At 47.1% G+C, this 26,213-nt stretch overlaps 1 protein-coding gene across 1 annotated transcript in view; it reads left to right on the forward strand.

Annotated features, from left to right (window-relative positions):
* Positions 1–26,213, forward strand: part of colec12 (collectin sub-family member 12) — a 248,879-nt gene that overhangs the window by 138,459 nt on the left and 84,207 nt on the right. The window contains exon 3 of the mRNA XM_038809205.1: positions 10,270–10,392. Coding sequence (XP_038665133.1) covers positions 10,270–10,392 — 123 coding nt within the window. The remainder of the gene's footprint in view (positions 1–10,269; positions 10,393–26,213) is intronic.

Raw genomic sequence — 26,213 nt, forward strand, 5'->3', positions numbered from 1 at the left:
TCCGAGTGGGGGGACCACCAGGCAAACACAGACGGCCTCCCTGCAGGCTTCAAAGAGTGCCCTCAGTACCACCAACACCCACCCGCCGTGCCAACCCTGCCTATCTGGCCCCGGTATCCCCAGATCCCACTGAACTGTCTTCAAAGGCGGATGGTTATCTGGCGGCAGTTGCACCTGCAGCAAAGGACAATGCTTTTTAAAAATAAATTTAGAGTACCCAATTATTTTTTTCCAATTAAGGGGCAATTTAGGATGGCCAATCCATCTAACCTGCACATCTTTGGGTTGTGGGGGTGAATGCGCAAACTCCACACGGACAGTGACCCAGGGCCGGGATTCGAACCTGGGTCCTCAGCACCGTAGTCTCAGTGCTAACCACTAGCAAAGGACAATGCTAATGGTGGCACTGTTGAGACTGCAGAGTTGTTCACTCTCTGACTGGGTCGGTAGCTCCTAGAGGTAGTAGCTCACTTAATTGCGGGTTCTGTTGCTCCCCGAAACACCTTTGTGTCCTGCTTTCAACCCTGGTAGTGGGATATCTGCTGCCTCTGCAAAATTCTGCCCTTGGCTTTTTAATGGGATATGTTTTTGTCGAACATTTTGGATTGTTTTCTTAAACGATTCCCATTGTTTATTTGCCACCGTGCCTCGAGTCATAGAGCGGAATTTATTGCCTCATTGGCAGCGAATTTGGAAGCAAGAAAGGGTATCTGGCTGGGTGGGTGGGTGTGGGCTGGGGACCCTGCGTCTACCTGCCTCCACCCTATTAAGTCTGAGGCAGGAAGGCTCATGGATGGCCTTCCTACCCAGACACTAATTGCGACCCTTAAATGTGCAATTAATACAGGCAGTGGATGCATGCCGAATGTCCAGAACATTGACCGAGACTTTCTAGCCCCTTCATGGCAGAATATTCAATGGCCCAGCCAAAAGCCTATTGACATCTGCCGGGACGGGAAAATCCTAGCAGTCTGCTGAAGTGAAAAATCCCATCATTCACTTATGCAATTGGCTTTGTTTAAGTTTAAAGTTTCTGTTTGGGGCTGAGGTATATCACTCTCAAACATAATTTGGAATTCACTTGTATTATGGTTGGTTTTCTCCAGAGGACCTTTTACGATAGGATATATGAAATTTTCTGTATTGCTCAACACTCTTCCTCCTTCAGGTATCACGCCATCAGACCATATTGGCTACCGGACTAGACAATGATTATGCTTGGTAAAGTGTAGCAGTAGCTTACCATTGTCTTCTGCAGTATGGTTGATCAGGAAACTGTCACTCTTACTGCCTGCCAAAAGGCATATTGGAAGGATTTGCAGGTTGATAATCAACTTGTTTGGCCACATTATGAACACATTTCCTGTGGCCATCAGGTGCTGAAGTGGGACAAGAACCCAGAGGTTCTGGCTTAGAGGCTGGAATGCTACCACTGTGCCACAAGACCTGTCCTGTGCAATATTCGCTATAAGATAACTTTATCCCGAATTGGTTCCACCACACGTTGATACAGGAAATGGTTGCAAGATCTGTCCACAATCCTATCTTTGAGACTAACTTTGTTAATTTGATTTGTCCAGGCTGTGTGAAAATTAAAGTCCCCTGCAATCAATTGCTTTCCCTCTCAGTCCAGGAGAAGATGCTTGCCATCCCATGTAGGGTTAGCCAAAAAGGAAAACAATTCTTAACAGGGAGAGAATCAAAAATCTCAGACGAAGAATACATTTTTGTTGGTGATAGGCTCAGATTACATCCAAAAACCTTAAAGCAATTTGGTAATGTAATTATAATTATTCTCTGAGCTATCAAAGCTGGTAGGCAAGGCTGTTTGCCACCAGGGCGTACTCAGAAAATTACCCCCAGAAGGTTGGAGAGTAATGCCTTGCATTAATGTGTGTTCTTTACCATGCTACAAACACATTTAGTTTTCATCCAGATAGTTTTCTCATTGTCAGTGGATCTGGAGATTTTGACTGTTGGCTTTTGCAAAATTATTAATGCATTTTTCATCCCCATACCGACTATTTTGCTATGAATAGTGAATAGCTAAAATCTTTCCTCCAGTGTTCTTTTCGTGACACCAATGTGCAAGACTTCCAGGAAATTGGAAACAGGCAAACTTTTTGGTAATGTTACGAGACTACTATACATATGGCCACTCTTGTGAAATAATGGCAAGTTTTGTAAATGTGTCTGCTGGGATTTTCAGTGCATGGCAAAAAAAAAACCTTGTGTTCCAAAGAGAAAAATGGCAATGATTAACATCCAAACAAATAAATATGTTAGTGAGATTTCAAATTTAAATTTCAACACAGCGGTAGTAATTGCTAAAACATTTTAATAATGTTGTTTATGGTTCTTAGATCTGAAATAGCAGCTGTTGTCCAGATGCTTGCTATTTTCTTAAATAATCTAACTCCATAGAGATATTTGTAGTTTCTAATTTTGTCTATCTGTCTCTTGTGGAGTCTTTTGTTACTCTTTCCAGTCCGTGAGTCAGTATTATTTTAGCATAAAACTAACTTCATTGTAAAGCAGTTGCAACTCTTCTTTGGTGATCTATTTTCTAACTCCCTTCATACCCAAATCATATATGTGTGTAAGAAATGGCTTAAGAACCATTTTGACTTTCTTTAAATAGCCAGAGCGGGGCTGGTAATTAAAGGAGCTGTATATGTGTTGGCAACATTTAGAATTGGCTGTCCATAGTCAAAATGAAGGTTGAGTGAAATCACAAGAACAGCATCGTACAATGGATTATTTCACAGGCCAAGTTGTTTTTCATGTACGAGGGAAACAGAACTGTTTAAACTTTAACATCTGTTTTCCTTTCATTTGTATGCTCAAAAAATCATGCACTAAACAACTGACTCCCTAGCGACCACAGTGAATTCTGTATTCATTATGTTGATGTGGTCTACCACTATTGTGGAATTCAACATTTTCACATTCAGTATCAGCATGAAAACATGAGTGCAGATTAAATGCAGGGTAAATGCAAAATTCAAAAGAGCACCCACTCACCCACTCTGGTAATGGTGGGCGTGTGTGTGGGGGGGACTTTCCGCACCCCGCGCAACGCGTTTTACGGCGGCAGAAGGTGCCCCCATCGCCAGGAAATCAGCGGTGGGAGTTCACCATCGGCAGGACCGGAAGATCCTGCTGACGAGAATGGATGGAAAATCCCCCAATTTCCATTTTATACCCTTGCATATTAATGTACCCGTAAACCCATGCCTATTGTGCTGCTGTCAGAAAAAACATAGAGTCATTTTGTGATGAACATTCCGAGCCAACATGAATGAGAAATTCTCATTCAGTATTTCTGAAGCCTTGACAGATGATGATCATATGAAACTGCTAAAAAAAAAAGACTCCAGGGTCAAAATACTCTTGAGGTATTTTCTTGCAAGTGATTCTGTAGCACGTGGTAAGTTCTATAATCTAACAAAACTTTTGAGCTCTAGGTATTAAAAGTGACAGCACAGTTTTCTATGTTACTCTGCCACTCAATCACTGATAGAGCATTTTTATTGCAATCAAATTATTTGGAGACTTGAAGGCGCTGCAATTCATGAAGTGTTGACTGAAATTAACAAAGTTATTGAGCAGTGAAGAGAAAATATGAGGTTCTGAGGTAAACAGTTTCAGTATTTATCATCTATAAATAGATTCATTTCAATATTGAAATGCAGGGGAGGCAATGGTGCAGTCGTATTGTCACTGGACTGGTAATCCAGAGACCTGGGAATCTGGGAATCTGGGTTCGAATTCCACCATGGCATTTAAAAATCTGGAATTACAAGATGGAACAGCCAGAACTGCAGTAGCAGTGGGTGCAATCTTTGAATATTCTGATCCATTGTCACACCTTATCTTCTCGTGGTCCTTCAAATTCTACCGAATACCGTCTTTTAAATGGCTCCTTATATAGATTGGAGTTGAACTTGCAATGTACCTACCGCCACACAGACAAAGCCAAACCAGAATTTAAATGATGATAAGCCAGCTGCATTAATGCAAATAAAAAAGAAAGGCATGGGCCGGGATTCTCTGATCCCTTGGCCATGTTCTGACGCCGGCGGCAAAAGCGGCGCAAGCCACTCTGGCGTCAACGGGCCTCCAGGCCCAGGTATGCACCCCTTCTGAGGGGGCTAGTACGGCGCCGGACTGGTGTCCACTGCTATGGTGCTCGAAAACCTGCGCACCACGGCCGGCGCGGGTCTGCACATGCACGCCACGGCTGCTGCGAGTCCACGCATGCGCGCCATGGTCGGTGCGAGTCCGGGCAATATGGCGGAGCCCTACAAGGGCCCGGCGCGGAGGAACATAGGCCCCCCACGGAACTATTCCGCCCATCAATCGGTAGACCCCGATTGTGGGCCAGACCACCGTGGAGGACCCCTCCAGAGTCGGATTCCCCCCCCACCCCCCCACCAGGACGGTCCCGCAGCCACAACTCTGAGGTCCCGCCAGGTGGGACCATACGTAACCCACGCCGGCGGGACGCGGCCGATCTCGGCAGGCACCTGGCCCGTCGAGGTGCGGAGATTCGCCGGGGGGGCGCTGGCCACTTTCAACGGCCCCCGACCGGCGCGGTGGCGATCCCACGGGCGCCTGAGAATTGGCACCGGAGAATCGGCGGGCCGGCACCAAATCACCGTGCTGCGATTTTCATGCTCCCCCGGTGATTCTCCGATCCGCCACGGGATCGGTGAATCCCAGCCGTGATGCGCTTCATGAGCCCAAAGCATCCCAACACACTTTACAGCCAATAAAGTATTTTTAACATGCAGTCACTTGTAATGCAGGAAAGATTGCATCCAAATTGCTAATAACAAGTTCTTACACACAGTGATGTGATAATGATGAGAAGATTTGTCTTTGTGATGTTCCTTGAGGGACAAATATAGGCCAGGACATGGGGAATAACTCCTGCTCTTGTGTCTGGGATTTCCATGCACCATTGGAGCCGCCTGCCAGTATGCTTCCGAGTTAATATCGAGGCAGTGGTGTCTGCGGCCCCAACTGCTGGAGTGTACAGCGTGCATGCCAGGTGAAGATTGAGATGGGATCAGCTATGATTCCTCACAGCTGTGGAATATGTTAGCAATGTTAAATGTTTGGGCTCAGATTTGGTGAAGAGCCAGTTGGGCTGGATCAGTTGGGTTCAATCAATTTTCAGAGAAAATGGTGAAATACGTTCTAAGATAAAATACAATTTCTGACTCCATAGAGGAACCCTTCATAACAATATATATAGATTAATTTTGAAACTTAATAATGTCGGGAGGTGTATATTCTTTCTATAAAAAGGCTCTATTGCTATTTTATTGGGTGCTGAAATCCTTACAACTCGATGCTGGTTTAGCTCAGGGCTAAATCACTGGCTTTGAAAGCAGACCAAGGCAGGCCAGCAGCACGGTTCAATTCCCGTACCAGCCTCCCCGAACAGGTGCCGGATGTGGCGACTTCGGGCTTTTCACAGTAACTTCATTGAAGTCTACTTGTGACAATAAGTGATTTTCATTTCATTTCATTTCAACATCAGAAGCAATCAAACTCTCAATTTACAGTGACAGTGATTTCCAATCCATGTCACTTTTTGTTACTTCATATTTTTATTATTTGAAAGTTCCCAAATCCTGAAATGTAGCTAAAAATTACATCAAAGCATACTGGGTGTAATAGGTCCAATGACACCTAAACAAATGTTCTTTTTTTAAAAAACTTAGAAATACACTTCAGGGGTGGCTAACCAAAGATATTTGAAAGCTTCATCAGAGGTCTAGTTTGGCTCTTGAAATCTAATTTGAAGCCAAACCAAATAGAAAATTCTTCTGGCAACTTATTTCAAATAGCAAAGATTTTTTTTTCCCCAGGTATAAAATACTTTGAGTTACAATTAAAGCAGATATCTAATTGAAGCAGTGGTTTATTTATAGAATTTTATACACCAATATGATAGTTACCGACACACATTGAATTGTTATGATCTGGAACGCATTGCCTGAAAGGGTAGCGGAATCAGATTCCGTAGGAACTTTTAAAAGGCAATTGAATATGCATTTGAAAATAACTAATTAGCAGTGTTATGAGAAGAAAGATGTGGGGCAGGATTCACCATTAGCTGACACTGAAATCGCAAAATGCGACTGGGCAGAGAATAGGTTACACCGCTAAAATCACGGCAAACGCTGGTTTGACGCCAAATCACAATTCTCTGTCACCTCGACAGTGGTGTCAGTGCAGCCCGGAACACATGTACAGTAAACACTATTCGCATATCATTAGCGGCCCCGACCTGGTATTCTCCGGGGCATCCGCGATGCTTTGCCTCCGATGGGCTGAGTTCCCAACGGTGCGGTTCACTTGTGCTTTTAAAAACCACAAAACCGGCGTTGTGGCTGCTGAGGGAGAGAGCGGGGTTACAAAAAAAGTTTCCAACATTGCCATAGTTTTCTGACAGTTCTAATGCTAACTGGGGGCTTCTGCCAGGGATGGCGGGAACAGCGGGGGGTGGCCAGGGGGTGGGCTTTGGAGTCGGGGTGGTCAGGCACAGAACACCATTGCCTCAGTCAGAAATACAGCTGTGCACACTGCTAACAGCCCACTTAGGGCCACAGGTCGTATAAGTGTCCCCCCCCCCCCCCCCCCCCCCCCCCAGGCACCAGCCCACCCATCAGCTCTATGGGCGTGTTCCAGTGCCATCATGTTGGTTGGGATGAGTGTGTGTGACGAGTGTAATGTGTATATGTGGCTGCAACTTGTCAGCCTCCCGAGTGTCAATCACGGACCCGGCAAATCCCACACGATTTTTCATTGGAATTGATTGTGTTCCACAAGTCAAGTGGAGGAACTTAGTGGATTAACATGAGCATAAGATAATGGTGAAAATAAATGAGGCTTAAAATAGACAAACCTGCAGGACTTAATGATTTCTACCCAGGGATGTTAGAATAAATTGGTGAGGTAATTGAAGATACATTATACATAATTTCCCAAAGATCTCTAGGTTCAAAAATTGTGCTGATGGATTAGAAATGTGAAAAGATCACAGTTTTAGTTAAGAGGAAAAGGGAGGAAGAAATGTCGACTGTGTGCAAAGCAGATTAATTTTTCCAAAGTGCCCTGAAGGAGCAGTAAAAGTCCTTATATTCATATAACATACCTAAAGCTGTTTCAGTCATGTGCTCGAAATGCCATCTTTATACCTTTACCAATATGGTGGATGACGTCAACTAAATTCTGGGCCTATATATTTTAAAACATAAGAATTAGAAGCAGGAGTACCCTTTTAGTATGCTCTACTATTCAATAAGAACAAAGAACATTACAGCGCATACAGGCCATGACTGATCAGATTGTAGTCTTAACTCCAGTTTCCTGCCTGCCCCTATAATCCTTGACTCCCTTGTTAATCAAAACTCTGTCTAACTCAGCCTTGAATGTATTCAATGACCCAGTTTCCAGTGCTCACTAAGGAAGAGAATTCAAAACACTAAACACCCTGGAAGAAGAAATTTCTCCTCATCGCCGCCTTATTTTTAAACAACGTGGTCCATCTGTATTGCAGCATATTGCAGTCTCTCTCCAATTAAATAATATTCTGCTTTTCTATTCTTTCTGCCAAAGTGGACAGCCTCATATTTTCCCACATTATACTCCATCTACCAATTTCTTGCCTACTCACTTGCTCTATCTATATCCTTTTTCAGACTCGTTGTACCCTCCTAACAACTTGTTTTCTTACCTATCTTTGTATTGCCTGTAAATTTGACGATAAGACATATGGGGCACAATTTCCTGCGCAACCCATCGCCATTGGTCTGCGGCGGGATCTTCTGGTGCCACCGCTGTCAGCAGGGTTTCTCATGGATTGCATCGCTTGTTTCTGGGAAACCCGCACGTGAGTGCGCCAGAAGATCCCGCTAGGGTGAACTACCAGAAAATTCCAGCCTTTGTCTCGACAGAGTAGATAAAGAGAAATGGTTCTCATTGGAGGGAGGGTCAAGTAGCCAGAGGATACTGATTTAAAGTGATTGACAAAAGCACAAATGCCAACATGAGAAAAAATGTTTTTACACATCGAGGGTTATGATCTAGAATGCACTGCCTGAAAGGGCAGTGGGGGCAGACTCAATCGTGGCTTTCAAAAGGGAATTGGAGAAACGCCTGAAGAGAAATGCTTTGCGGGGTTAGTAGGAAAGGACATGGAACCAATTGAGTTGCTATTGCAGAGAAATGGCCTCCCTTTGGTGCTGTAAGTATTTTCTATGATCGTTTTCATAGAATCATAGAAAGCTTGCAGCACAGAAGGCCACTATTTGGCCCATCTTGTCCATGGCAGCCCAAGGACACCCAGGTGCCCTTTCTTACCCCACCTTCCTGCACCCGGTACATAATCCTGTAGTTTAGAGCACCTACGGTGTGGATCCAGGTACCTTTTAAAAGAATTTTGGGTCTCTGCCTCCACCACCAACTTAGGCAGCAAATTCCAGACTCCTACTATCCTCTGTGTAAAAAAGTTCTTCCTCGTGTCTCCTCTACACCTTCTGCCACTTATCTTGAATCTATATCCCCTGGTTCTAGAATGCTCCACCAGGGGAAACAATTTTATCCTGTCCACCCTATCTCTTCCTCTCATAATTTTGTACACCTCAATTAAGTCACCCCTCAGCCTTCTTTGTTCAGAGGAAAATAACCCAACCTATCCAATCTCTGCTTGTAGACACACTTTTCAAGCCCTGGCAACATTCTTGTAAACCTCCTCTGCACTCTCTCCAGAGCAATAGCGTCCTTCCTGTAATGTGGTGACCAGAACTGCACACAATATTCCAGTTGTAACATCACCAGTGTTTTATACAATTCTAACATTATTTCCTCACTTTTATATTCTATACCTCTGCCAATGAAGGACAGCATTCCATATGTTTTCTTTACAACCCTGTCTACTTGAACTGCTGCCTTTAGAGACTGTGTTCCTGTTCGACAAGATCTCTCATTTTATCTACCTCACTTACTATATTCCCATTATTGTGTACGCCCTAAAACTGTTTGATTTCCCTAAATGCATGGCCTCACACTTCTGTGTGTTAAATTCCACCTTCCACTTTATTGCTAACTCCATCAATCCATCTATACTGTTTTGGAGATTGTAGCTACCCTCTACACTATCCAGCACTCGGCCAATCTTTGTGTCATCTGCAAATTTTCCACTTGTGCCCCACACGTTCACATCCAAATCGTTAATATATAACACAAACAGTAAGGGTGCCAACACTGAGCCCTGTGGAACACCACAGAGGAACATTTGTTTCCTGTTACTGAGCAAACTTTTTATCCAGTTTGCCGCATTTCCCTGTATCCCATGGGCTTTCATTTTCTTGACCAACCTGCCATGTGGGACTTTGTCAAACGCCTTGCTAAAATCCATGTATACCACATTCACTGCACTACCTTCATCAACCCTTCTTGTTACTTCCTCAAAGAATTCAATCAAATTTGTGAGGCAAAGCCTTCATTTAACAAATCCATACTGACAACCCTGACTAGTCCATGCCTTTTTATTTGACAGTTAATTCTATCTCTCAGGATTGATTCTACTGATTTTCCCACCACTAACTGGCCTATAATTATTTGGCATTTCCTTCGATCCCTTTTTAAACAATAGTACCAGTTTTCTGTAATTTCCTGTCTTGCTAGCAGGCCAAAGCTCACCTGCTAAAATGGCATGTGTTGCAAGTTTGGCAGAGACCTGGTGAGCTGCATGCTGCCACAATGTGAATCCATTGGGTGTCCATTCTTGTCAGACACGCAGGGTTAATACTGCAAACTCAGGTGAGCACTCCTACTGCAAACTTTCCTTGAGCTAGATGATCTCAGCAGAGGGCAGAATTGACCTTGGTTCTCCTGGGCAAGGGGGTGGAAATTTGGCTCGGGTTCAAACAATAACCTCAGTTCGAAAATGTTGATCTATAGAAATGGGCCTAAAACAGGGTTTCCGTCACACTCCCAGTGAAGTTACTCGAGGAAGGGTGTCCAGTGCAGAATCAAACAATGAAAATTTTTGGACTGATGTTTGATCATTGCTGTTCCTGGCATCAGGTAATTCAGTTACCTTAAGAGTACTGAAGAAAATTCCCCTTAAATATTTGTTTTAAATTTACTAAAATATTTGTTGCATAAATGTGTGATACAAAGTATTATAAAAGATAGAGATTAATATTATATCTTTCAAAAATGTTTAGCCTTGTATTTTTGTTGCAGGAATCCAGGAAGGACCTCAGTGTAATCGATGTAGGAACAACTGGGCACTGAAGTTTGCCATTCTGCTGCTCTATGTCCTGTGTGCCATGCTGACCATTACTGTAGCCATCCTGGGATACAAAGGTAGCAGAGCTTTTACACCATTCTTTTACCTCTTGTACTATTCTACATTTAATATTTCAAACAATAGATATGGATTGCTTTGACAATGGCTTACTGGTTCTGAAATCATAGGACCTTGATGTTGCAGTTCAACATAACTAACGCCTTACAACAATTCCATCTTAAATGGTCAGAGATTTATTTTGGCATTACTCATTTGAAAAACATTGTTTCCAGAAAGCAGAAGTGGTAAGTATATAAATAGAGTGCAGTGGGAAAAGGACAGCACATGTTTTATGGGAAATGAATCAGAACATCAGCAGTTTAACTTGTATATATTTCACAATGTCATAAAAAAAATATTTTGCAATTCATAACTACCTCGATAACTAAAACTTCATGGACTGACTAGGAAAATGGGGCCACTCACTGAATAAAAAATTGTGGAAACTTAGTAGAGGTCCTCATTTATAAAGGCAAAATGGCTGCTTTGAACAAGTAACAATTTTTTTATTATTTGAGGATATCAAAGGTCCGGCTGAGTTACAAATCATGACACCATTCTGAGATTTGAACGTGCAATGAAAGTAAATACATCTCCTTGCAGAAGTTGAGCACCAACTCTCGGGTACTACTCCCTACCTCCCCATGGACCATGACCCCACCACCGAACATCAAGCCATTGTTTCCAGGACTGTCACTGACCTCATCTCCTTTGGGAACTTCCTTCCATAGCCTAAAGGCCTCATTGTCCCCCAAACACACACAGCCTACTTTTACCTCCTTCTCAATATTCACAAACAGGACTGTGATGATAATAATAATAATCTTTATTGTCACAAGTCGGCTTACATTAACACTGCAATGAAGTTACTGTGAAAAGTCCCTAGTTGCCACATTCTGGCGCCTGTTCAGGTACACAGAGGGAAAATTCAGAATGTTCAATTCACCTAACTAGCACGTATTTCGGGATTTGTGGGAGGAAACCAGAGCACCCGGAGGAAACCCACGCAGAGACGGGGAGAACGTGCTGAATCCGCACAGTGATCCAAGCCGGCAATTGAACCTGGGAGCCTGGCGCTGTGAAGCAACAGTGCTATCCACTGTGCTACCGTGCCGCCTGTGCTGCCTCTTGGTAGACCCATCGTATCTGACTGTTCCTGCCCCACTGAATTAATTTCTTCCAATCTTGACCCTACCCTCTCTTCTCTTGTCCAGCCTCTTCCCACCTACATTTGTGATTACTCTGATGAAAGCCCATTCACTACATTTAAATCTCGTCAAGTAATTGATCCGCAATAAAAACAAACATTTGTGCTCATACCCCACCAATAAGGTGCGATCGGAAAACTCGGCAATGACTCCCACATGCTACATGGCCCGCCTACCCATGGGAACCCACTTGGCTTGTGTCAGGTGCTCACTTAACCACGATTGCCAATTCCCTATTAGTGATTCCCTTCAGCCGCGCAGCCAGAGACCTCAGCAGTCAGTGAGGGTTATGTGTGATCGGTGGGGCAGACGGGCATGGACAGGGGTTGTCCCCGGAATGTGATTGGGATCCAACGGTTGGCATGGTGGTGCCGCGAGCGATTGACCCCCCCGTTGCCCCCCCAGCATCTCCACACCTCCCCCAATGACAACCCACCCTGCCGAGGATCCCCCACCCTCTGCTGAGCACTGGGATGGCAAGCCCAGCACACCCGGGCCCTTAGCCTGTGAGTAAAGATGGCTACTCATACCTTGGCTCCCCACAGAAGCCCTTCCATCAGGTTCACGTTTTAAAAAAAGAGTACAAATTCTTCCGTCCGCTTGCTGGGGAGGCCACTGAATGACAGGAGGCCGGTGGATTACAGGTGGCTCTCGTTAATTGTATGGAAATGGGGCTTAAATGGTGATAATTGGTTTCTCGCCACGCTACGGCAAAATTCCGAATTCGCCTGCAGGAGCAGGCTGGTTGAATTGCTAACTGTTTGGCGCCTGGCAGGGTTCCTGTTTTTGGCCTCTCCCACTATTCACCGGCCTCGTTATGCTTGAGCACGAGTGTAACGAGGCCAGAAGATCACGCCCTTAGTCACTTCTTTGGGCCCTGGGGAGTTTCCCACTGGTTTAGCCCACACTTTGACCGGATTTTACCAGCTATTCATGCCTGCGGGATCCTCCGGTCCCATCAACGGCGCACCGCCACCTTGGTTTCCTGATGATGAGAGCTGCATTCAACGGGAAATCCCATTGACAGCAGTACGACCAGAAAATCCTGCAGGTGGGCTCCGCCATCGAAGAACTGAAGATCATGCGATTGTTTTTCATCTCTGGGGGAGCTGCATTTGCTGACCAGATCAGCCCCTCAGAGATCAGGCCGCCATTTTGAAAGGGTGTCCCAATCTCTAACTGAGCTTGTAGGTCCCCCCGCCCATTTAATTTCTTTACTGTTCTTTGATTTATGTTGTTCATCTCATTATAAAACAATAAGTCAAATGTTTTTACGAAAACAGAATACTGTGGATGCTGAAATTTTGAACGATAAAGAAAATGCTGGAAATACTTAACAGGTCTGGCAGCATCTGTGTTACAAAGTTATCAGGCTGGATTTTCAGGAGAAATGGAGGCTAGTTCGAGGTCTTGATCCCACACAGCACTTCTATGGGCTACTCAAGTCTTTTGCCAATTAAAGACCAGAAAGCAGGCTGACCATCTTTTCAGCGACAGTGGAAAGGCTCAAGATGTTGGACAGCCAATGGGAGGCCCTCCAACACACAGTGATTGGCACCCCTACCAGTTGGGATGAGAGCTGCTGATGTGACGATGTAGACTGCAGAGGAAAAGTAGAGGTAAGTCTGTTTAGATGTTTCAAAATGCCACAGCTTTCTGCCTGGTCATGACCCTGGAGGGGCAGCTCCTCCATGCGACAGCCTGTGGTCGCAGCTGTGACCCAGCTGCTATTACTGGTCTGGTGGGGGTCCATCATGTAATCCATTGAGTTCGTGTCCAATCCGGTGTTGACTGCGGAGGGAGCGATAACTGTTGCCTGCCGTATTTTTATAATGATATAAAGACATAATCACTCATGAAGGATGGGTTCATTAATTTAAACTAGGCGCTTGAGAACATATACATGGATCGAAAATTTTAAGACATCAACAGCAGAGCTGCTCCAGGCTGAAGTGAAACTGAAGCTGGATCACATGACACATTTCCCCTCTAGCGATGGCATGCCCTTAAATGCATATTACAATACTGTACTGCCCAAATTGCGGACTGGAAAGTCCAGTCAGCAGAGAAACAGCAATTAACAATAACTTGCCTCAGTAGGCCACCTATGACTTGTCAGCAGGCAATCGATCTGACCTCGAGCCACCCTTATTCAAAATGGCTCAGAGCCAGGACCATGGCAGTGAGCCGGCACAGAAGTCAATGGTACCCATCTATCTCAAATCCAGATCCAGGCCTTTAGAAACATCCAGCCCAACATTTCAAGTCAGTGATCTCTCACTGATGATGTAGCCATAACTTTGTTGTCCCCTTCACAGAAGTTGCCTGACCTGCTGTGCATTTCAAGCATTTTGTTTTTAAGTCAATTTTTTTACTCTGAACTTGGTGATAATGAGATAGTCAACCGATGTAAATGTTTGTAAGTTGAGGGCAAGTTTCACATGATCAAATGTCATGATCAAGCATCACAAGGGGTGTTATGTTAACAAATGCCAGGTGACATCACATCGTATCGCCAGCAATATGTAGGGTGCTCTTTCCAAGGGCCGATGCAGACTAGATGGGCCGAAGGGGCTCCTTCTGCACTGTAAATTCTATGATTCTATGAAATATGCCAAGCCGGAGTTGGCAATCCTAATTCCACCACTCAATGGCATTGTGCTTTAAAATATCAATGTGCGCACATGCTGGCCTTCTTCCATGTTTCTGAGTGTTTCTGATGAGAATGCTGATATTGTGCATGCTGATTGTAATCAATGTGTTCTAAGCATTCTTTGTGGGGAGGAGGAGCGGAGGAGTGGTATAAAAATTGTATGTCGGACCAAACCAATTGTTTTTCTACATTGAATAAGCCCTTTCATTTGCTTGGATTATTGATTCTTTGAAAGTGTAGCCTGAATTTGATTTGGTATGGTTGTGTTTTGAACTTTTGTTGTCATATGTACTAGCTAAAAATTGAACCATTTCAAAATCAGTGACAATCTACAACAAATGCAACTTAATGCCCCCCCGTTCCCCGCACCCACACGTACTGGATGACTTCAGAGGAAAAGCGGAATGGTCATGTGATCAGACAGGATGGGGATTCTGCTGCCTTCCTGACTTCCTTCAAAGAAGTACGGGGTGGGAAGGCTTGTGGGTGACCTTCCCACTTGGATGCTAATTAGGTCGTTTTGGTGGGCAATTAACTACAAATGCCAGCAGGGGGGCTTGCCATCCAGGGAGACTGCTCAACAACTTGTTTGAGGCCTGGTAGGGAGAAGGTCCTTTGTTCAAAAACACTTAGTGTCTGATCGAGGAACCCAGAATTAGGATGAGGGGTTGGGTGCTGGCTGAGAGCCGCCTCCTGACTTTTTCTTCTGCCCCCCCCCCCCCCCCCCCCCCCCCCCCCCAATCCACCACTCCAACTTACATCGCACCCCCACTTACCTTTCTCCATGGTGGCAGCGCTCAGGGGCTGGATTTCTGCCCTGAAGAGCTTAATATCCCCCCCCCCCCCCCCCCCGTGAAGGTGAGGGCCCCAGCTGCAGGGTTCCTGCTGCCAATTAGGGACTTAATTCCTTCGTGGTTCCCGGAGATTGGGAGGGATCTCCCTATTCAGGCGGACACTGAAGGGAAGGTCTCCCTATTCATGGGGTCCTGGGTGTCTCCCTAATCATGGAGTCCCCGGGGCAGGGGGATCTCCCTATACAGGGAGTGCCAAGGGGGATCTCCCTATTCAGGGGACCCTAGGGGGGGGTCTCCTTGTTAATAGGGTCTCTTGGGGGTTCTGTCATTTTGCAGGGCTCTGTGGGTCTCTGGTAGAGGGGATGGGTAGGTAGTGCATTGTGGGGGTGAGGGTGGCCCTCGGATGGACTTTGAGGGCAATTCCCTTAAGGGGCCCACCGTGAGGACCACCATGTCAGGCTCACATTTGGTGAGACCTGTAATAATCCTCACCCACTTGATTCCCAGCCCTGAGGACCGTAGAATAATGGAGAGCCGGAGATTAAGGTGACAGCCCACTAATTGGATTCATATCCTCCGATCCCCCGGCATCGCGTTCGGATTGAAGCTCAGTGCCGATCCCGATTTTTAGATTCTCTGTGCCTTTGGAAATGGGTTTTGCGTATCCCAGAATTCATCCCCAAATCTCTAGGTATTGGCCCATCCTTAAACAATGAGATGTGTGAATTCTACAAATGACTATGAGGTAACCTCACCTATGCCCATATTTAACTAGGTATTCACCAGAGACCTGATACTGTCTGCCAAAAGTCAAATGACTTGAAGAAGCCATATTAACAGCTTCTGTGTGCCCAATTTTTTAAAGTATTGGCTGAATTTTTAGAATATGACGTGCCTGTACTGACATGACAATTTATTATACTGGAGTTTGTGTGCTTGACATGAGCAGAAGGGCATAGTTCCAGGAGTAGTTTTGCAATTCTGACTGAAGGAGGCCAGACATAGGTCAAGTGGAACAGCTGCTACAACTAGTATTCTGTACAGGGAGCTAATAATGACCTGACAGCAAGTCTCAACCTATTTTAACTCTTAACTTTTTGTAAGATAGGCCAACTTAGAAAAGTAGAGAATCTAACAATTGTAAATAAGTTGAGAACTCAAAATGTAAATATGAGCCTCTGATGGCACCAATCCCATTTGGCTAGGTGCATAATGGGAGAGGCCAATAACAGGGTTTGCAGCGGATGCCGAGCCACAGGCGATACACCCGATCTGCTACGCCCGACGCTATCTGGATCACGCTCTCGCTGGATGTGATCAAGATAAGCATATTGAAATGAGTCATTAGGCTCATTTAAATATGTGAAGCCTGTTCGAGGCCGCATTTTCCTGGCTCCCAGTATTCGCATGCCCCACCAGCCAGGCCTCATGCCGGCGTGAATTACTGCTGGTCTCCAGAAATGGAGCCCAGACGTGATGGCCACGCTCGGCAGGTCAGGGACCATTGGAGCTCCCAGGTGGTCAGAGGACTGGCATCCAGGCAGTGCCAATCTGCCAAGGGAAAGGGCCTCTAGGGGCCATGCCAATGAAAGGAGGGTGAAGGGGGGTATGAAGTGTAGGGAAGTGAAAGGGGGCTGAAAGGGGGAGGGGGGGCTGAAAGGGCCTTAAAGGTGGTGGAGCCCTCTGTGGCCCCAAAACAGAGTATGTTCACTTGGGGGATGGGGATGCCCAGATGCATACGAGGATGGATATGTGTGGGCCGGATCACCCTCAAGCCTGGGTGAATTGTGGGGTGGGATCACCCAAACAATTAGTGGTGGGAGGGGGGTGAGGGGGGGAGGTTGCTCCTTCAGTGTTGAGGGTTTGGGATGTTGCCCATGTCTGCAGGAGGGTGTGATGTCTATGGGTGCATGGTGTGGGGGACCCTTAGCTTCACTTTGGGAACTGGGCACCCATTACAAATTGAGTACCCTTCATCACCAGGAAGGGGTTCCACTCCGTAAACATCCAGCTCTTCTGCGACCACCAGATGAAGATCATGTGCATTCTTCCCAGGGGGGTGTGCCCGACAGCTACATCCTGCGGCAGTTGGACATCTCTGGCCTCTTTGAGGACTTCCCCAGGATGGCTGGTTGGCTCCTGGGGGATAAGGGATACCTGCTGAGGACCTGGCCAGTGACGCCTATACGGAGGCCAGTGACAGATGGGGAGTCCCGAAACAATGAGGCCAATGCAACACCGGGTTGTCATTGAAAGGTGTATCAGACTCCTCAAAATGTGGTTCAGATGCTTCGACGGCATCGTAATGGTGGTGCACCCCTAGAGGGTCGCCCGCTTCGTGATGGTCTGCTGTGTCCTCCACACCTGGCACAGCAGCAGGGTGACATGCTGGAGGTGGAGGAACATGCGGCCATCTCCAAGGAGGAGGATGAGGAGGCACCAGACCAGGAGGAGCTGGAGGACAAGCTCGGGGAGGACCCGCAGCACCAGCCGGAGGATGGAGAACAGGCGGCAATGGTGAGGGTCTGGCACGCCGGAGGTCCAGAGAGGCCCTCATCCTCACCCGCTTCACATCGTCCCCCCCAAACATTTACCCTCCCACCCCCAACCAACCACCCTGTTCCTCGCTCCCAGGGTCTGTTTGCTATCACCCCAGGGTGAGGGACGGCCGGCGCTGTTAGTGGGTCACTGTCGAAGACAGGGTGACGATAACCCGCCAAGAGCTGAGCGCTCCTCAATCTATTCCATAGTCTGACTCCTGCCTGTCTGTTGAGTACGCACTCACATCCATCACCTGCACGTGGTGTGCCGGGGGCTGGGAATCCTGGCCCGCCATGCCCGGTGGGGAGAGGATTGCTGGGATTGGGGGTCAGCCCGTTTTGCGAAAAATAGTGTCATAGGCATCATATTTCTTGGGTGCAAAATGTTGGACTCAGATCCTGCGCGGACCAACTGGCAGGTGTGTTTGTGGACATCTTCAACCTCTCCCTACTCCATTCCGAGGTTCCCACCTGTTTCAAGAACAATACCATCTTACCGGTGCCAAAGAAGAATCAGGCAATGTGCTTTAACAACTACCGTCCGGTGGCCTAGACGTCTATCATTATGAACTGGTTCAAGAGGTTGGTCATGGGATATATCAACTCCATATTCCCAGAATACCTTGCTCCACTACAATTCGCATATCACCACAATATCACCACAGCAGACACTACCTCCTTCGTCCTACACTAATCCCTGGAGCATCTCGACAACAAGGACTCCTACATCAGACTCCTATTTATTGACAACAGTTCCACCTTCAACACCATAATCCCAGAGCAAACTCATATCAAAACTCCAAAACCTAAGACTTTGCTCCGCCCTCTGAAAATAGATCCTCGACTTTCTGACCCATAGACCACAATCAGTAAGGATAAACAACAACACCTCCTCCATGATAGTCCTCAATACCGGGGCCCCGCAAGGCTGCATGCTTAGCCGCCTACTATACTCCCTATACACACACAACTGTGTGGCAAAATTTGGCTCCAACTCCATCTACAAGTTTGCTGATGAGATGACTGTAGTGGGCCAGATCTCGAACAACGATGAGTCAGAGTATAGGAGGGAGATAGAGAACCTAACGGAGTGGTGCAGTGACAACAATCTCTCCCTCAATGTCAGCAAAACTAAGGAGCTGGTTATTGACTTCAAGAAGCAAAGAGTCGGACAAACCCCTGTCTGCATCAATGGTGCCGAGTTGGAGATGGTCAACAGCTTCAAATTCCTAGGTGTGCACATCACCAATAATCGGTCCTGGTCCACCCACATCAATGCTACGATCAAGAAAGCACAACAGCACCTATACTTCTTCAGGAAACTAAGGAAATTTGGCATGTCCACATTGACTCTTCCCAATTTTTACAGATGCACCATAGAAACCATCCTATCTGCTTGCATCGCAGCCTGGTAGACAACTGCTCGGCCCAAGATTGTAAGAAACTACAGAGAGTCATGAATACAACCCAGTCAATCACCGAATCCCGTCTCCCATCCATTGGCTCTGTTGACACCTCCCGCTGTCTTGGGAAAATGGGCAACATAATCAAAGACCCCTCCCACCCGGGGTATTCTCTCTGCCAACCTCTTCTGTCGGCAGGAGAAACAAAAATCTTAAAAGACCATAAGACATAGGAGCAGAATTAGGCCACTCTGCCCACCGAGTCTGCTCCACCATTCAATCATGGCTGATATCTCTCTCATCCCCATTCTCCTGCTTTTCCCCATAACCCCTGATCCCCTTATTGATCAAGAATCTATCTATCTCTGTCCTAAAGACACTCAGTGATTTGGCCTCCACAGCTTTCTGCGGCAAAGAGTTCCACAGATTCGCCACCCGCTGGCTGAAGAAATTCCTCCTCGTCTCTGTTTTAAAGGATCGTCCCTTTAGTCTGAGGTGCTGTCCTCTGTTTCTAGTTTTTCCTACAAGTGGAAACATCCTCTCCACGTCCACTCTATCCAGACCTCGCAGTATCCTGATAGTTTCAATAAGATCCCCCCTCATCCTTCTAAACTCCAAGTACAGATCCAGAGTCCTCAACCTCAACCGAACATGCACTAAAAGATTTTAAAACAGTTTCTTCCCCACTGATACCAGACTCCTGAATGACCCTCTTATGGACTGAACTGATCTCTCTACGGATCTTCTCTACTTTGTAGCACTGCACTCCGCATGCTTCACCCGATGTCTATGTCTATGTATTTACATTGTGTATCTATCGTATGTCCTCTATTTTTCATGTATAAAACAATCTGCCTGGACTGCACACAGAACAATACTTTTCACTGTACCTCACTACACGTGACAATATATCTAAATATAAATTTTTTAATACTGTACATATGTAGCCCCAACTACCCATAGCCCTCAATGGTGCCGGTTCCCATGCCCTCCCCTCCCAACCCCGTCCCCAAACCTTCCTCCCCTTGCATCCTACCTATCCCCCTTCCCCCCTCACCCCTTCTATCCCCCTTCCACCCTAGTGGTATCTCAGTGATCCTCCACCTTCTCAGCCTTCCGTGCTCTGCCGCTACGTCTAGGTGTGTCCCCAGATTGCACATGAGAGGTGGAGGCTGCCTGTTGCTTACTGCATCCAGTGGTCTTAGATAACCCTGGCGGGCGACCTCTGGGACCGTGGGCCCTGGCTCACTTGCTAGCGGCAGCACATGCCTCGCCGTGCCACCCTCCTCCGGCGCGTTTGGGGGGGGGGGGGGGGGGAATCTGCCGTCGCCACTCCATAGGGTCACTCCGGGTTGGCATCCAGCAGCCCCTTCTCCTGGTTGATGCCTGTCGGACCATGGGGGTCACCTATGAATGGACGGGCAGCTGGATTGAGCCATGGCTGCTTCTGCGTCATCGGGCTCTGCCAGCTCTGGCGTTTCCCCAATGCCTGCAGCATGGCATTATCGCCCTTGGCGATGCTCTGCAGTGACTGCGACAAGCTCTGGAACGCCCCAGTAATGCCTACCAAGGTCTCATCAAGCGCCTCATCAAGGTCCACCTGGGATTGGGACATGCATCGCAGCGCCTCAAAAACATCCACTTGGGATTGGGATACATCCCCCAGTGAGTCGGACCTGCTACCGAGGCCCTCAGCCATGGTCAACACCGATTGAACCATCAGCATGTTGCTGACATCATGCACCAGACACTCCACTGCAGTCTCCACCCTAGCAGTGTTGGTCTCAGTACCACGCTTGCCGGCACTATATCTTGTGCCCATTGCTTCTGGAACTCCTCCAATTGGTTATGGACTGGACCTGCTGGTGTGTCACTGACAACCCCCTCTGAATATCATGGCCGCACCCTACCGACTGCATCAGCTCTGGGTAAACCTAGCCCAGAGGCTCAGCATCTGACTAGAACTCAGCTGGGTCCTGGGATTCAGCAGAGCTCCGACTGCTGCCTCTCCTCGGTGTTCCTGCCTCCACATGATGTGTGGTGCTCACCAGAATGTGCCCCAGAAGCCTGACCACTACTGTTTCCCACCAAGGTGTGTGACTGTGAAATGAAAATGAAAATTCGCTTATTGTCACGAGTAGGCTTCAATGAAGTTACTGTGAAAAGCCCCTAGTCGCCACATTTCGGCACCTATCCGGGGAGGCTGGTACGGGAATCGAACCATGCTGCTGGCCTGCTTGGTCTGCTTTAAAAGCCAGCGATTTAACTCATGACAGCTGTGCTGTGAATATGGTGGTCTCTTTGGCACTCCCCTCCGAGCTGTTCCCTTGGGAGTGGTCCACCCTGGGTGGGCCAGCACCATCGAATGGGGATCTTGCGGGATAATGACATGTGGTCAGTGGGAGGGTTGGATCATGCTGTATGGCAGTAACAATTCACGTGTGACACGTCCTCTGGGTGGTGGCCAGTGTAACCTCACCTCAGCACCTTATGCCAACCTTTTCATCAGTAACCAATCTGCCGGCGGCCACACCCATGGCCACCAGGACCCGTTTCTCATAGAGGGGTGAGGATTCTGATGTCTGGCACCCCGTTTCCTGTCTTGGCTCTCTCCTGTCTGTTTGTGGGCCAATTTCACCTGCGAGGACACAATGAGGGTATCGTAAGCCGCATGCTTCATTCATTGTGGAAGAAGGGGGGATGGGGGGCAGGTGTGGGCAGCACTTCTGGACATGGCTGGGCAGGGCACAGTATGATGCTGGGCGAGGGTGGTGTCAGGCACATGGTTGAAGTGGTGCGGAGCGGCGCCAGTGCCAAACCGCCCGTGCGGCCCGTTGTAGGGTGTTGATCTTCTTACGGCACTGGGTGCCGGTACTCCTGGGTGATGCCCGCAAGCTGACGGTCGCTGCCACATCCTCCCTGGAAACACTGGCTGCCTTATGGCTGATGCTCTGAGCCCCTTGGGGAACAGGGCATCTCATCTGCACTCGACCGCATCCCAACAATGTGGCCAGGTTGGCATCCCTGAATCGTGGGGCTAGTCACCTCAGTGGCATGCTGCCATCTGTGTAGGGTCTGCTCTGTGGGGCAGTGCCAGGGTGCCTGGGTGGCACTGCGAAGGTGCCACCCCCCCTTCCATGTGCCCGACCACCCGGGGATCTCTAATGGCCTGAGAGACTCCCCGAGGTGCTGTTACGTCTTGTCCATGTTTGTGTAGACCAGTATTCAATGGTACCCTGGTGAAGTCTCATTAGGCTGATTTAAATGTGAAGATCATGATCTCACCCAGCGAGGGCGAGATCCAGATCGTGCCAGGTGGAGAGTGTCAGGGACTCTCAATCGGCCCGGCATGCAATTCATCCGTTGTGCGCAGTGCTGAATCACACACTGAGTCATTTTTTGGGAAAATTGCACCATAGACTTGCAAATTAAGCTATGGATATACCCTCCAGCATTATCATTTACTTTACAGGATAAAAACCTAAAATACATAAGCAACGTTTTGATTGTGCGATTTGGACTTACAAGATAGCACAATGAACTTCCAAAGGATTGGCAGATGTAGGGGCATACCTGAGCCCAGAGGAAAAAGATATTCCTTCGTGTACTCCAGCACTAAGTATACTGCAATCCTGCCTTTCAGGCCAAGATAATTCATTACATAGATTTACATTGAATATACACACAGGAGCAGGCCATTTGGCCCATGTCAATGTTAATGGTCCAAAGAAGCCTTTCATCATCTCCCTTCATCTAACCCATAATCTTCTATTCCTTTCTCCCTCGTGTTTTATCTAACTTCCCTATAAATGCATCTGTTTCATTCACCTCACCTCCTTGTGAGAATGAGTTCCACATTCTCGATCACTCTTTTCAGTAAAGAAGTTATTCCTGAATGTGTTAATCAGTGACTATTTTATGTTTAAGAATCTTTAGCTTTGGTCTGAATTTTCGCTTGTGAGTTGGGAGTGCAGAATCAGGATAATTCCCGGTTCCGCAAACCCGACTCAGGAAAAAGTGCCCTAAATGGTCAGATTTTCGTTCCCACCCCCATGCGGGTAGGGGTTAGGTATTAACAGGAGTCCCCCGGAAAAGGATCAGTGACAGCCACAGGTCTGCTGAGTGCGGAGCCAGGTTGTGTGAATGGCCAGCCATGGTGCTCCAGGAATTTGTTGCAGTTACTAAAAAAGCCATAAAACAAAAAACCATCAGCCCTCACCCTCCACACCCCCTTCAGCCCCTCCACAAGCTCCCCATGCCCATCCATGTCTACTTATGTCACTTCATGTTCCACTACCCATCCCCATGGCCCCTCATACCCTCCGTGCCAACCTATTCCCCTCTACCAAACCCCATTACTCCATGTGCCCTCTATGCCAAGCTATGCCCCTCTACCCACCCCAACATTCCTCATACCCACAATGCCAAATAATGCCACTCTGCCCAGACCATCACCTTTTATAGCCCCTATGGCACTTAGTGCTAACTCATGCCAAGCCAGGCCCCTGCCCACCATCCTTTGTCCTTAGTCCTTCACCCAGTATACACCATGGGTAGATCTCAGATCATATGCTGAGATGAAATCAAGTTCTAATTGTGTTTGATGACTTCACTATTTAAAAAACAATCCTTCTAAAAGCTTAATCATTATATTTACATTCTTTCAAGCACAATCCCCTATTTAACCAGACATTTCATTCAAGTGCTTAATCCCTTCAAAAAACAAGCAATTATATGAACCCATATCAGATAACTACTTATGACCTGTCAATCAAACTCTGAACTAACAAGCATCACACTATGATAATAATAGATTGTGGAATCAGTCATGCAGCGCAAATTGTATAATGATGGCCTTCAAGTGTATGTTAACAGACAGAGTGAATTAGCACACACTGATTTACCTTTAAAATGCAAACATTAAAAAATTTAAAAGTCAGGAGATTTAAGTGCATTAACAGCTTGACAATTCCTTTGCTATCATGACAGTTCCAATCAGCATGACATGGACAATAAATGCTGGCCTTGCCAGTGACACCCACATCCCATGAATTCATTTTTAAAAATTCCTGTGTTTATTGACTTTTTATACACATGTCTTCATGAAAGAATCCCAAAGGGCTCTTTGATCTCTCCAAAGGACACTTTGGGCTGGATTCTCCGATTCTGGGGCAATGTCACCACGCCTGCATGCGAACGGTGGCGTTGTACGCCAGACAAAATGGTGCAAAACGGCCACCGATGCGGCCCAGCGAATTGCCGGGTCCGTGGTCGCGCATGCGACCTGCAGCGGCTGCGTCATGCTACATGACGCAGGCCGCACACGGACCTGGCACGCAAAATAGTGCCCCTCCATTGATCAGCTTGCGTGCCCCAGACCACCCCCTTCAGTTCCCCCAGTCCCTAATAAAGTCCCCCCCTGCCCGCGGATCAGCCCTCCCCCAACTGTGGCGGTGCTGGACTGAGTCCGCAGCTGCCACGCCGAGTTCCCGACAGATGAGACGCAGTCGGGAACTTGGTCGGTCGGGGGTGGAGCATCGGGGGGGGGGGGGTCCTTAGGCAATGTCCTGAGGCTGTTGATACATGGCTAGAAGTACACCGCTTTGAAGGGGACGGAGCATCACGAAAGCGGCACCGCCCCCGATCTGGTCGGAAACTCTGATTCTCCGGCCGATGGCTGAACGAGATTTCGGCGACGGCGACCGGAGAATCCAGCCCAACACCTCTCCCAAAAGTGCCGCTGGACTTATCAAAAGGGTACCCTACCGTTCCAAAGGGGTACCCTACCTCTCCAAAATACCCGGCAGCTTCAGACCTCCTCTTGAAATGTCCAAAGCATACCAGTCATGATTGGACATATGAGTTATGAAAATTGAATCTGCTTGAAGGCAGCTGCCCTTTTACATCCATGCATCTGTCTCTGTGAACCATGGATGTACTTCTAGAATCGGGTCTCTGCTGCCATTTCGACTAAGCCATGAACCTCACTACAGGCTTTGGCCTCCCCCCTACAATTTGAAGTGTTTTCTCTCCCTCCACTCAATCAAATTCTTCCATAGTTTTAAAGACTTCGATCAGGTCATCCCTCAGTCTTCTCTTTTCTAGCGGAAAGAGATCAGCCTGTTTAATCTTTCTTGATAGATATAGCCTCGTAGTTCTGGTACCATCCTTGTAAATTTACGTTTCTTCTTTGCTGGTCCCTCTATGTCCTTTCTATATGAAGACCAGAACTATGCAGTTTACTCCAATTGTGACCCAACCAATAACTTCTCCATTTTTCAATTATATCTTTTTGGAAATGAACCACGGTGCTTCATTTGTTTTTTAAAATTGTCATTTGTTTTAGTGATTTGTGTGTTTTGTACCTCTAGACCTCTCTACTCCTCTAGACCCATTTAGACACTTACCTTTCAAATAGACCACAAATACTTACCAAATATTTAAATTAATTTGCCACGTAAACACCCGTCTACACGTTTATTAACGTCTTCCTGTACTTTGTCTTAGTCTCCATCAGTATTAACTATACCGGGGGCGGCACCGTGGCACAGTGGTTAGCACTGCTGCCTCAGTGCCAGGGCCCTGGGTTCAATTCCGACCTCAGGTGACTGTCTGGATGGAATTTGCACGTTCTCCCTTGGCTGGATTCTTCATTGGCGGGATCCTCCGTTTCGCTGGTAGCACACTCACACCTGTGAATTTTGGCTGGCTGCTGGGACAAGAATCCGGCTTCCTCCTGTGTCTGCGTGGGTTTCCTCCGGGTGCGCTTTCCTCCCACAGTCCAAAATTGTGCAGGGTTTGGTGGATTGGCCAATGTGAAATTGTCCCTTACTATCCAGGGATATGCAGATTAGGTTATGTGTGGTGGGCCTAGGTAGAGTGCTCTTTCAGAGGTTTGGAGCAGACTCAATGGGTCGAATGACCTCCTGCACTGTAGGGATTCTATGATATCCTCTAGTTTGATGTCATCTGCAAATTCTGAAATTGCAGTTGTGATTCCCAAGTCCAAATTGTTCATGTACGCAGTAAACTGTGATCCCAGCACCAGATGTTAATTATTGCAATTCCCAATTTTTAATTGGCTCATCCAATAACAATACCTCTGCTCTCTCCTTTTTGTTCTGTAGCCAGCTTACTATCATTCTGCTATTTGTCCGCTGACTTCACATACTCTCTGACTTTCATCAGGAGTCTATGTGGTACCTTATTGAAGACCTTTGAAAATTCAAATATCTTACAC

This window comes from Scyliorhinus canicula, chromosome 10, assembly GCF_902713615.1.
Source record: "Scyliorhinus canicula chromosome 10, sScyCan1.1, whole genome shotgun sequence".
NCBI lineage: Eukaryota > Metazoa > Chordata > Chondrichthyes > Carcharhiniformes > Scyliorhinidae > Scyliorhinus > Scyliorhinus canicula.